The 14,137-nt window shown below is 41.5% G+C and overlaps 1 protein-coding gene across 1 annotated transcript in view; it reads right to left on the reverse strand.

The window, feature by feature from the left end:
- B3GLCT (beta 3-glucosyltransferase) overlaps window positions 1-14,137 on the reverse strand; it is a 99,413-nt gene that overhangs the window by 26,611 nt on the left and 58,665 nt on the right. The window contains exons 10-11 of the mRNA XM_074330078.2: window positions 13,133-13,202; window positions 983-1,096 (exon numbers count right to left, since the gene is read on the reverse strand). Coding sequence (XP_074186179.2) covers window positions 983-1,096; window positions 13,133-13,202 — 184 coding nt within the window. The remainder of the gene's footprint in view (window positions 1-982; window positions 1,097-13,132; window positions 13,203-14,137) is intronic.

Here is a 14,137-nt window from a genome sequence, read left to right on the forward strand (position 1 = left end):
AAAGAAAATTCATCTAAAATCATTTTTCCAAACCAGACAGCAACAGACTCAGTAATATATTCAACTTTGTCAAAAGAACCGACAGCCACAGAGACGGTGTATCTGAGTCTATATGTATTTAACCAATCAAGGTATTAGGAGTGACATTCCCATAAACTCATCAAGACAAATGACTATCGAACTAGACAGTCAACTTACTACTTTTATGTTTTTTATTCATTAACGGGTTCGGGGATCCAGAAAACTAAAGAAAAAATGTGGCAGAAACACTGGACGAAAATTAAGATGAACAAAGAGCATGTGTGGGTGAGCTGGCCAAATTTCTACATCCATTTTGTGAAATAAAAAAATGTTTTTGATTAGAAAGCCTGCAATCTGAAGAAAAAAGCTGGTGTACTTCCAACAATTATATTAAAATATGGGAGTATTTTAATTATATTTAGTATTTTAATATATATATGGAGAGAGCACGTTTATATCACACATACCCAGTGTGGAATGTGATTGTCATTCAGAGGTACACACAAAATGAGAGCTAGACCATCAGCTTCCTGAGGATAGAAACTGCCAGCTTCACTCCTACTTCCCCCAGTGTTCAACAGTAGCTGGCACACAGCCGTCAGACAACATCCTGGCTGGTTAAATGGCTAAAATTAAATGAGAAGCTTTGTGTGAAAAGATGATTAACTTTGAGCACGTCATTCGAGCCATGATGAATTCTGAAGGTGTGATGTGCTTCAGAACGCTGTTGTAATTGTAATGTGCTCAGTCATCTACACGGCTACTAAAACTTAAAACCTTTCATTGTGTTTATAACACAGCTCTTAATCTGCAAAAATTGCTCCATATCCATGGGTAAAGACGTTGGGGGAGGAAGGCAAAAATTCAAGTATTTATACAAATTTATTTCTATCCTAACTGAATGGACTGTACTTTACAGAATGCACATTTGAATAAGAGGAGTTAAGAATGAAGGACTCACCTCTGTCTGTATTAGGAATTCCCAGGTCCACTGTAGGAATGGAACTTTCTGCATAATCACTGTAGTATTCAATGCGACTTGCCTGACCAGCCCACGTCTGCTTTACAATGGGGACTGAAAAAATGAGACAGATGACAGTCACTGGCACAGTTATAAAGAGAAGCTTGGAATCGCAAAGGGCCAGCACCTGTAAAGAAAGGGAACCATGACTTGTTCTTCCTCAGGTGTTCGAAGCCTCTGAGCTCCCTTTTCTACCTGAGAAATGTCAGATGCACATGAATAAAACCCTGTTCCTAAGCCATTTTCAATTTACTCTAGAGCCAAGTACTTTCCATTCCTGGTGACAAATACACTTGCTTCCATATCATAAATTTTCTGATTATACTGATTGTGTTTAATCAGTATATAATCAACAGTCTGACTCTACTGTTGCATTTAAATTAGTTTTAACTAATATTTCTCTTTTCCGAACAGACTTCATTTAAAATTCACAACTGGAATTTTAAAATGCTTTTTAGGGGAATGGGGAATAGAATTACTTCCAAGAGTGGAATATTCTCTGTGGTTCTGAGATGCAAATTCATCTCTCTTACCATGGGCCAGGGCATGAGGAGGGGGTTACCTTTACAAACTCTACGGTCCCCACACGCAGATTCCAACAGGGCACCCACCCTAGAAAGGGCATGAACCCACCCCTGAGATTCACCGCAGACTAAGAGTGGCATTACTGTGCTGCACTTTGGGAAAAGGTGGAGGAAATAAGACCTTGGGAAGCATTGCAGATTGTAAACCTCTATCATTAACAGATAAATTGTTTTAATACAATAAACACAAACAATGGAAAACCTTCCTGGTTTTCTATGTTTTCAGGTGAGAGGTTCAAAGACAGCTCTGAGGGGCAGGGGTGGGGGCGGATGGTTCAGTTGGTTAGAGCATGAGCTCTCAACAACAGGGTTGCTGGTTCGATTCCCACATGGGATGGTGGGCTGAGCCCCCTGCAACTAAAGATTGAAAACAGCGACTGGACTTGGAGCTGAGCTGCGTCCTCCACAACTAGATTGAAGGACAATGACTTGGAGGAGCTGATGGGCCCTGGAGAAACACACTGTTCCCCAATGTTCCCCAATTAAAAAAAAAAAAGACAGCTCTTTACCCACACCTGATGTGGAATTCTGCCTGATCACTATTTGATATTAATTCACTTAAGCAGTGATCTGAATAATTATTTTCTTGTATACCTTTTTTTTTTAAAGTTACTGTCTGTGCATCTCTAAGTTTTAAAAAGAAAAGGTTTCTGTTGTTGTTTTCATAGAAAAGATCACCCTATCTAGATTTTATACCCTGTTAATTTAAGAATCTCAACTCTGATGAACTAAATCTTTAGACCAGTATTTTGAGACTCTATCAGATCATTTATCTTTTCCTTTTTCGCAGCCCAAATAAAAATAAATTATATGCAAAAACTGCCCATGCAATGCCAAATTTAAGTGTTTAGCTATGTGAGTCAAACTGACAGCCCTTGTATATAAAATATAAAAGTGCACCATTTTATAGTCCATTATTTACCAGCTTTTAAGAAAGAAAAAGACCTATGAATTCTGGACATTAGCTATAATAATCTCCAAATTACCTATTTTAACTCTCTAAATGTTATTTTTATACATTACAATAGAATTTTTCTGCAATCATAAAAAAGGCAGATAGAGATTTCACCCGTCAAAACAGACACACATTCAGGAAGTAATGGCAAGGCTGCTAGTGGGGGAAGTCCTCCCTTGTTCCACTCCCACATTCCAGCTGTGGTGGCAGGGGACGTGGCACATACTGAGCAGGAGGACTTACCCCAGAAAAGGCTCCCTACAGCTCACAGCCACTAAATGTTCACATTTGGGTAAAATGTGCTCCATTGCATAGGCCGAGAATTCTCCTGGGGCCCCAGCACTGGGTCCTGCAAGCCTTGTAAATTCTTTTTTTTAGATTAAAATGTATTGGGGTTTGACAATGGTCAACAAAACTACATAAGTTTCAAGTGTGCAAGTCTATAACACATCACCTATATATTGCATTATGTGTTCACCACCCAGAGTCAGTTCTCCTTCCGTCACCATATATTTCACCCCCTTTACCCTCATCTACCATCCCCCCTCTCTCCCCTTACCCTCTGGTAACCACTAAACTGTTATCTGTGTCTATGAGTTTTTGTTTCTTTGTCTTGTTCCTTTGTTGCCTTCACTTTTACGTCCCACATATGAGTGAAGTCATGGTTCTTGACTTTTTCTGTCTGACTTACTTCATTTAGCATAATAATCTCAAGATCCATCAATGTTGTCACAAATGCAGTATTTCATCAATGAGACAAATAATAACAAGTGTTGGAGAGGCTGCGGAGAAAAAGGAATCTTCATACACTTTTGGTAGAAATGTAAATTGGTATAGCCGGTATGGAAAACAGTATGGAGGCTCCTCAAAAAATTAAGACTAGAATTACCATATGACCCAGCAATCCCTCTGCTGGGTATCCATCCGAAAAATTGAAAGCATTTATCCATAAAAATATAAGTACCCCAATGTTCACTGCAGCATTAATTATGGTGGCCAAGACATGGAAATAACAAAAGTGTGCTTCGATAGGTGATTGGATAAAGAAGATGTGATATATAAACAGAATGGAATATTACTCGGCCATAAGCCTTACAAATTCTGCTTCCACTTTCCTCAGCCCTTAGCAGTCAGCTCCTGTTGGTTCTAATGGCTTTATTAAATAGCACAAGTGTGTCTTCTCAGTTAGCTGATTTCATGAAATTAAAGTCAAAATCAAGCGTGAGTTAGGTCTTTGATATACCTAACTACATGTTTCCAGTTTTCCTTTGAAACAGTCGACACAGAAATTTCAGGAAAGGTAAGAATTACCGTATGACTGGTTCCCCAACACCTAGGACAGTGCCTGGGACACCGTAGTAGGTGCTCAATAAATACTTGAATGAGGACTGAATCTCGTAGGAATTCCAACCAGAGGCCTGGGGCTCACTTTGGAACTAGATGAAAGGAAGGTTTTATTCATACCAGCAATTCATCCTTTGGCACAAGAGGGAACCGCCACTACCCATCGTTTAAAACTAGATTAACCATTTTAATGGAATGAGGTGTTATGGTACTATAGTACCAAAAGCATTCAGCAGTTTGTGTCATGTGTCACTATAAGACCTGTGCATTTGTCCTCTCTACCAGCTATAAAGAATTTCAAGTTAAGGCTTATTTTCTATACCAGCAGGTTAAGGCTTTATTTTCAACCAGGGTTGATTCTAAATTACTTAACACTGTTAAATGACTGGCCTATTTCATCAGCATTTTGAATTCTAAATTGAATTCATTCTGTTATTTATAAAATATTTTATATTATTATTATTATTATACTGAGGGGATGCACCCTAATGACATTAAACTTTGAGAAAATATTTCAAAATAGTGACATGATCTAGTATTTCAATTTCGATAAAGAGAAGCACACTTTCTACCACATAATAAAATAGCGAATGCCTCTTTCAAGAAGGTTTGTTGCAAATCAATTTAAAATGGGAGCAAAGTAAAAATTGGACTATAAAAAAAACCCCACACTCAGAAGGTATAAATCTTCCACGTGGCTGTACAGACTCAAAGCAGGAGGAGCCGAGTCTCTTTATGAGGCACAGACACACATTTTACCCGCCAGTGACTCTACCTGGGAAACTGATTACAGATGTTCATGAACTTGACCCTTGAACACTGTACAAAAACCCCACACAATCAAATATGAATGACTCGTGATTTTAAGGACTCTGCTATTTTTGACAAATGGACCTGCTGTATGGTAGTCGGTGACCGCAAAATAAAACCCTGGTTGCTTGTCTCTTCTCAGGAGAGGCTTAGAGACACAGCTGCCTAGAGTGTGCCGTAACTCCTGATTTTAGAGAGGAGTTGTACCTAAGACTGAAAAGCACCCCTCACGGCCAATCTGAAACATTTCAGGACAATCTGGGACATCTTCATCTGTTCCACAGCCAGGGGAAAACTGTCCGAGGCAACACCTGACTCCCTCCTGCCTTTACTAATTGATCTAATCACTCCATTTAACACACGGGGAGACTTCCCCTGGGGCTGCATTTTCACCCAAGCCTCATATTAAATAAGCAGATTGCAAGCCCCTCTCATCAAAAAGAACAGAGCTACCACACACTCCTAATAAGTCCGCTCAGATCTGCCTCTTCTAGACAAGATCACTGCAGTAAATATATCAAACAGGTGTCTTTTTACTGTAAAAGGAATAAAGTGTCTATTTTTAGGAGCTTAGGAAGCTGTGAAAAGGAACTAAAGGCTGAGAAAATAGCAATTTAACCTCTTTAGAGGGAGACGGCAGGAAGAGGGCTTCTCACAGCTCACTATCTGATGAACAGAAACAGCGGCTGCCCCAGGATAGCTGAGACAGGCACAAAAGCTGCATGGCAAAATGGTGCAAAGAGACATCTTCACATTTTCTGACCGCCTACATCACACAGTGAAAAACACAGAACCCGAGAGGAAGTGATCAAGCTGAATATTAAACTCCAGAGACAACCTTGCTTCAAAATAATCTGACATGCTCAGCCCAATTCCTTGCTTTATATTAAAGTTTCTTTAAAACCCTACTACATGCTTGCATCTCAGAAGAGTGTTGCTGTTTCGATGGTGTCATGGTATATTTCTTCCTTAAGCTAGAAGACAGAAAATACTTTGGCTGATTGTGTCTTAAGAACGTTTGCTTCTTTTTTCCATTTAAATCAGAATCCAGCCAAAAGCAGTTACATAAACATTTGTTTCACTGTAAGGCAAAAAAAAAGTACAAGAGGTAAAATAATCTTTTTTTTTTTTTTCATTTTGGAACTTGGCTTTATTCTCAATTCTTCCATGAGAGTATAAAACAATGACTTCAACATATATTTCCCCTTGCCCTGACTAGAGCCTTGGACAGAATGTCCCGTCCCTCAGCCTCCTCCCTGGAGCTGGCCAACACTGTAAGGAGCCAAGAGTGGGGGCCGTTGCTAGTGTCACCTTGTGTTCAGTACCTTGTGCTCAGCGCACCCAAGGTGACAACCTGCCACTCACAGTATGCCACTCCCAATTTTGTAAAGATACATAGTCTTCTCTATGTTTTTTTTCACTTCATTGTCATTTGACCTTTGTAACTTCAAGTGTTTCTACCATGGAGTGCACAGGAAAAGAGAAAAGGAAAAAATAAAAAAACACCAGTCCATGTATTCTCAACTACAGCAGTGATGTGCTTGGGCAGGGGTAGCAGTCTAAACTGCCAGCTTGATCCACAGTTGAGACCATCTGAGGATTTCAATTCCTGCCTATCCCCATCGCTGCTGAAAACAAAAAGCCTACTTCCACAGCCAAGTCAAAAGTGACCTTGAGCAGAACGTCAACACCAATATCAAATACTATTTATCAAGTCTTGGGTTTGTAACACATCCAAGATCACAATATAGCTGTGCCATGGCAGGAAGAACATGGGGTGTGGAGCCAGGAAACCCGAGCTCCAGCTATTACCATGGGCAGAAAGAAGAGGGCCTCGGAGAGAGAGAGGGGAGGAGGGGAAGAAGGATGTGAGAGGGACTCAGGAAGGAGATGAGACCATCCTCAGGAAAAGGTGCAGCTACCAGACAGGCCAGAACTCGATTCTGGCGGCCGAGAGCAGATCCAGGATGCCATCTTGCCCGTCAGGGTGAACTTTAGCTAACTATAATGGACTCTAGTATTAGCATGGCAGCCAAGAAAAATCTCCACTCCCTGTGTCAGCACGCCAGTTCCCACAAGGGCCAAATAAGGACAAAATCCTTCCTCCCAACGAGAAGGCGTGGTCAGCAAAGACTTGCCCTGGGAACACCTGTAATGCCATCCCTAAATATTTTGCACCCTCATTTGATTATAATACTAAATGTCTTTGTTCTTCGGCAGTTGCTCTTCTTCTGGGCCTGCCTACTGTCATGCCATCTTGAGAATGTACTGTACTGTTTCTTTTCTTTTAATAAAACCACTGCTTGCCTGGTTTTGTTTGCGTGGTTTACTTGGTGCGTCCCCGAATTCCTTCCTTTGCCGTTTACCAAGAACGCTTGTTCTATGGTCACAGCTGCCCTGCTCCACATCCACAGGAAGTTGGGCCAGCTGTGTCCCGCCCAGCTCGGCCTTCTCTACAGTATCACGTGAGTAACACTAACTAGCACCGCGAGGAGCTGTCCACACGAAGCCAGATGTACGCGTCTGTATGAATGTACACGAGAAGCACACCAGAAAAAGTAGGACAACAGTTAGAGCAGTTACCATGCGTTGTCACTGTAACTAACATGGTTACTGGATAACGCTTTGTACCCGCTGGTGGCTTTGGACTAGACTTCCAAAAGGAAGGCAGAGCCCAGGGGCCTGGCAGGCTTCACTTTTGTCCAGACAAACGGACATCAAAGCCCAGAAACCCTCTGCCTTACACTATCTTGTCACACAAACATCTGAGTTTCAAGATGGCTTGCCACAGAAAGCCAACTGTGAAAGCCTCTCAGTATCTTTTAGGTCTCAGGCTTCAATGACCTAATGAATAGCAGCAGATCAGCCCAGCTGGCTTGTGGGTGGGGTGGGGAGGTTAATGCTCTTAACAAGCTTTTAAGAGTTTGTCATTTTAAAGTGTGGGGAGCCATGGTTGCAGTTAACTTTAAAGCCTTAACAGAATGGCTCAGTTTATACTTAACCTATTTCCTCCCACTGAAGCAATTGTCTCTGCCTGCATCTGCAGAGTGCTTGCATGCTGCTCAGGAATGTGGTGGGAGTGGCCAGTTCCCAGAACAGAAGGCTGATGCCTATCAGGGCTATTGATAAGATAATTACATTTGGGAGTTTCAGTAAATTTTGTGTCTCCTGTGTTAAAGTTAAAGTTTTACTGTTAACTAGGTAATGCATTTTTGTACTTGCTAAACTGCACGTCCACAGAAGGTATAAATTCTGGGGACAAAATAAACTCAGCGTCTCCAGGAACACTGGGGTCCGCGATCACCATCATCAAAGTGTGAGTGCCTTTTTTCATTCCCACTCCCCTTGTCAGGAACCGTTCGACTCGTGGCGGCTGGCCCGCTGCAAGTGGCGCCCGAACAGGGACTGGATATAGGGGTAATAGTGAGGAACACCGTGTGGCAAGGGCCCAGCTCATTGGAGCTAATCAGTGGATGCACGGTGAGCAAGGCACTGTCCCCTCGGTCGAATGAGTGTGTGAGTGAGTGATAGCTCCACGACTTTGTGTTACGGAGCTTGATTGGGTCCTAACCTGCGGTTCCGGTTCTGTCATATGGCATAACGGCGACTGGCCGGGGATTTATACCGGCGCGCCTCTAGCTAAGACGGATTTGGCCCCGCAAGGGACACGGCCAGAAGGACACCTGAGTGTTTTTCTTTGTTTGAAAGAAGGGCCGAGTTAGGGAAAAGGGATGGGTCACGCCAGCAGCAAGGACCTGTATGTTAGAGGACTTAAGAAGTTGCTTACCGCCCGTGGCAGTCGGGTGAGCAGAGAACAGTTAGACAAGTTTTATAAAAATTGCAAAAGAAAGGTGGAAAAACAGTTACAAGATTATTATGCTGCCCATGGACTTAAACAAAAGGGCTGCAAGCTAGAGAAAGTGAAACAAGCTGAAAACGAGGAAATCCTCCCAGCTGCCGCTTCTCCGGCAGAGAGAGAGAAGGAGGGAGGGGGCGCAAAGTTGTTAGAGGGAGTTCTTAAAGTTAACAAAAGCCTGTTTGTCAGGAAGCTCCGGTCGAGCACCGGGAAGATTTAGACCCTCAGGATCAGGAAAAATTAAAAGATGAAGTAGCCAAATATGATAGGGACAAAAACTCTCCTTTAGTGGCTATGGCTCAAGGAGACGAGCAGCCTGCAGGCACTGCACTTTCTTTTGCAGATCAGCTAAAAAAGATTCAGGGACAGCTGATTGAGCTTAAAGTTGCTGTGGACGGAGGAAATTGTCCTCGGAGTCCCCAGATTCCTTTTAGAGATCAATGGAATCCTCGGGGTAAAGATCCCCCCACAGTTAATCCCTCTGCACCACCTCCTGAGGAGCCCCGTAGGTGGGGACCTCCGCTGCAGTCTTTGGTTTGGGAAATGCCTGCTGAGCCTTCGCCAGGTTATGTTAAGCCAGGATCGGACTCTGTTGTACGATCCCCTCTTCAAATGGCTTGTGAAGAAGCTCACAAGCAAGGGGAGTCCACAGAGCATTTTGGAATATATCCTATCTTTGAAAGGCTCAACAGACTGGGTCTTTATTAAAATCTCAATCAAAATAAAAGCCTAGATTACAACTAAATTCTCCTCCAAGTGTAGTTGCAGGGCTGGATCCACAGCCTGAGGCTCCTGTTTTAACACCTGTGACAATCAGGCAATTATCAGGTGTAAAAGATCAAAGGTCCCCCCTACAAAAGATTTTACAAGCTGCTAGTACAGGAGCAACTTTAAAAGGGACACATTGCTTCCTCTAATTCCACTGGAATTCTTCCATTTTTGTTATTAAGAAAAAATCTGGTAGATAGAGATTATTACAAGATTTACAAAAAGTTAATAAAACCATAAAATTAATGGGAGCCTTACAGCCAGGCTTGCCCTGTCCTACAGCTATACCAAAAAACACATATAAAATTGTTTTGGACTTAAAAAGATTGTTTTTATACTATACCTTTAAATCCTGATGACTACCCTAGATTTGCTTTCAGTGTTCCTTCTGTTAATTTACAAAAACCTTTTAAGAGATATCATTAGCTAGTGCTACCTCAGGGTATGGCTAGTAGCCCTACATTATGTCAAAAATTTGTATCAGCTGAAATAAAACCTACCCGAAGGGCATTTTCAGATATTTACATCATCCACTACATGGATGACATACTTCATGCCCACTCTTGTGAACCAAAGTTGCTTGCTGCTTTTGCTCATTAACAAAAAAAAAAAAGCTCCACAATTATGGGCTAGTTCTAGCCCCAGAAAAAATTCAACAAGTGCCTCCTTACTCTTATCTGGGATATTGTTTAATGCCTCAAGCCATAGTGCCTCAAAAAATACAAATCCGGCGAGATTGTTTAAAAACATTAAATTATTTCCAAAAGCTACTGGAAAACATTAACTGGATTAGACCTCAGTTGCAGTTGACAACTGGTAAATTACAACCTTTGTTTAAAATATTACGTGAAGAAGCTGATCCTGCTTCTCTCTGCGAGATAACACGGGGAAGAGGCTTTGCTTGTATTTTTCCAGGTCTGGAAGAAAAAACCTCTGTAAATTCCTGGTCGGTGTTAAACCATACCGTGAGCAACAGCCCACAGAAGAGAAGACATCTATAGATACCCATCCACGCCCCTAGGGTGTGAAAAAGCTCTCACTTTCCGCAGCTGCAGAAGGACTTTCCACTTCAGACCCTGTTAAATGGATAAAGACTTTGGGTAGAGGGTTTGCTGGGGATATTGCTATTCTGTTTATTGTTCTGTTTGTTTTACATAGTCCTCAGATGTGGACAAATAGCCCTCCGACAGGCTGTAAATGAAATAACTACATGTTCTGTGTTTCTCATGCTTCAAAAAAATAAAAAAGGGGGAGATGTAGTCACACAACAGCCTAGCCGACTGTCCCCCCCAAGTCTTTCCTTAAGGAAAGAAGAGCCTGTAAGACTGGCTTTTTAGGACTTTGCTTATCTTTATGTTTTACACCTCATGTCTCTCTGTCTGGTCCCCAAAAGATGGTTTGCAGCCAAAGACGGGTAAGATATCTCAAGGGAGATACAACCTAAGCCAGGCAAAACCGAGTGGGGACCCCCAATGAGCTGCCTTAGAAAAATATGGGAAGAGGCCTTGCCTCCCCTTCCCCCTGCCTGGGAAAAGCCACTGCTGTCTCTGGCTTTCCTCAAAGGAGATCGGTAGCCAATGACGGGTAATGATCAGTAAGCGTTTTTACAACCTAAGACAGGAGTCGATCGCTTTGATGATTGATATCCAATGACGGGTAAGTGAAAATGTCTGTACTGACCACCTAAGCCAGACACGATCTCAAAAATATAAAATAAAAAAGGGGGAGATGTGGGGAGCCATGGTTGCAGTTAACTTTAAAGCCTTAACAGAATGGCTCAGTTTATACTTAACCTATTTCCTCCCACTGAAGCAATTGTCTCTGCCTGCATCTGCAGAGTGCTTGCATGCTGCTCAGGAATGTGGTGGGAGTGGCCAGTTCCCAGAACAGAAGGCTGATGCCTATCAGGGCTATTGATAAGATAATTACATTTGGGAGTTTCAGTAAATTTTGTGTCTCCTGTGTTAAAGTTAAAGTTTTACTGTTAACTAGGTAATGCATTTTTGTACTTGCTAAACTGCACGTCCACAGAAGGTATAAATTCTGGGGACAAAATAAACTCAGCGTCTCCAGGAACACTGGGGTCCGCGATCACCATCATCAAAGTGTGAGTGCCTTTTTTCATTCCCACTCCCCTTGTCAGGAACCGTTCGACTCGTGGCGGCTGGCCCGCTGCATTAAAGAGCTTTGAGTCAAAATTAAAATATAAATGCATTCCATGGACATCTGAAAACTGACCTCAACCTTCTGCAAATATGAAAACAATAAACTTTGAAATTACTAATTTAAAATCAGCAACCTTTTTTCTCATTTCTGTAGAATATAAAAAATATGACAGGAGAGTCCCTAATTTTACTTTTTTGTCACTTGAAAAATGTGTTTCAAAAGAGAAAATACCACCACCATTAACATCAGTATTATAAAACCACTCACTACTCCAAGTGCAGCTTCAAGATCAAGGAAATCAATTCAAACACTTCTGCTTGCTGTTAATAAAAAAAGCAGCCAGTTAATTTCCCTTGATACTTTTTTATAAAAGATACTTGCCAAAAATTGTCCCACAAAGCTTCCATATTTTTTAAAAAAGCAAAAGGATATTAAATATAGGTTAAATTTGTGATAAATGAACATTTTTAACTGCTATGTTGATTTTTAATAGTATTTTAAGACTCGTGGTATAATGAATGCATATATTTATACAGGCTGATTTAATTGGACTGGGAACTTAACACGACTATTTTTGATAAACTTAAAGGCTTATAGTAAATGTACTTTTAAGATATTGTTGATTATAACCAGATTTTAACTGATGCCAGTGTCTCAGACAATACTTTAATCCCAAATTATAATACTCCTTTATTTGGAAAATATGTTCCCTTTTAAAATATAATTTGTAAGTATCATGTTTTCACATAAATTATATAAATGAATTTCCCCCATAACTCCAATCCCACAAAAATGACACTGGTTAGAAATCTCTCCTATATAAATATCACACTCTTGGTGAAATCGACAGACAGTCTTTTCATGGAAAAACATGTGCTAAAATTAGCAAATGCAAGAGACTGTCTAATTTTCAACTTCAGAAAAGTGCTGCTTGAAATAAGGTGAAAGGAGAGAGAAATTGTCTATATATAGTATTTAGGATGGGCTTTTTTTCACATTTTACCATAACTTAGTAGAATTCTATAATGATACCAAAAACTTGAGTAAAAACAACATCCATTTGAAAGCCAGAATTTCCTTAACAAGGGACCACTGCTTATAAGGCACCTTTTTCCTTTTATGTATCAACTCATGAGCAAATACAAATCTTTATTTAAGAGTTCCAATGTGTGCATTTGAAATAAATGTAAAAACAAAGAACAGTCTTCAAAAAACATTTCCTTGGCATTTTGTCACCTTGAAATCCCCCCTAACATTCTCATGCAGTTCAGAGACTGTACAGCGACCTAATGGGACATTGTTTTGCAAAATGGACTGTTATTCACGTATTGTCTCCAAGATTGCAACAGCTGAGCTTTTCCATTTCTCGTTTAAAACACTGCTTTAAACAGTATTTGAAGGGCTACGGCCACCCATGTTTCAGTACAAAACTGTTCTTTCTAACTGATCTTGGTGACTGAAGCAGGATGACAAGGAATACTGATTCGATAACAACTGCTTTCACTCCAACTGTATGTATGTCATCATCCCTTTCTTGAGTTTATACATTTTTGAAAAGGCAGTATGGATTTTTAAAGTTCTATAAAAATGAATAACCCAAAACATACTTCTATCACCATGAAATTTCTTGCACGTTTTCACTGCAACAAAAATATCCTCCTTCTTCACTGGACTTCCCTAAAAAACAAGGAAAAATATATGCACATGAGTCCATGTCATCTTAACTCCACACCCACCTTAAATATCACATGTGCTAGAGGTCAAATGCACCTCAGGGCCATCAAGCCTGTTTCCAGGATGAAGTTTTTGGGGGAAAAGCAACTGTCGTCCAGCTGACAACAAAGCCTTCGCTGCCAGTCGGACTGGCCTGATCCCAGCTCTGCCATTCACACCGTGTCATGTGGACGAGTCCCTTCACTCTGTGACCTGCAGTCTGCCATTTAGAAGGTGGGAAGAATAACCACCAGTGAAGCTATTTTATCATGACTATTTATCAAGTGCGTCATAGGTGCCCAGTAACTCTTAGGAACCTTCCCTTTCCTTTTTCCAGCTGATGAAGATGTTGACAAAGGGAGAGAGAACTGAGGGAGTGTTGCAGTGTAAAATGACAGATGACCCCCTTTTGTGGGCCTGGCCTTACCTTGATGTCTAAAGTATTCTCATGGCCCCTGGATTGTCTCCCCAAGTCTAGGCTATAGTGGCAGGATTACTCCAAACACTGGGGCGGGGATGGGGTGGGCGTGGGGGTCCTGGAGCCCTGAGCCAGCTCCAATGCAAGCTGATCACTCAGATAAAAGCGGGCACACAGAGAGATCTGTGGGCAGCCCGCACCCAAGCCATGGACTGGCATGTGGTGTGATGAGCCCTTCATCACCTGTCTCAGGCCTTTAATAAAATTCAGTCCTGACTCCTACATCACCTGGGGATGGTTTATAGTGACATCTAACCACAGCTTGATCATGTCACTCACGATATTAGGAGGGTACCTCCCTACCCCACCCCCAGATTCCCTAGAAAAGCATTAAAGAGCCAGCAGGCATAAGGCCTAGGAAGGCAGGTGTTCCCTAAGGAAGTGAGCAAACATTACAGGTTCTGCCCATCGAGGTGTATGT

This window comes from Rhinolophus sinicus, chromosome 16, assembly GCF_057876585.1.
Source record: "Rhinolophus sinicus isolate RSI-liver-muscle chromosome 16, RSI-T2T, whole genome shotgun sequence".
NCBI lineage: Eukaryota > Metazoa > Chordata > Mammalia > Chiroptera > Rhinolophidae > Rhinolophus > Rhinolophus sinicus.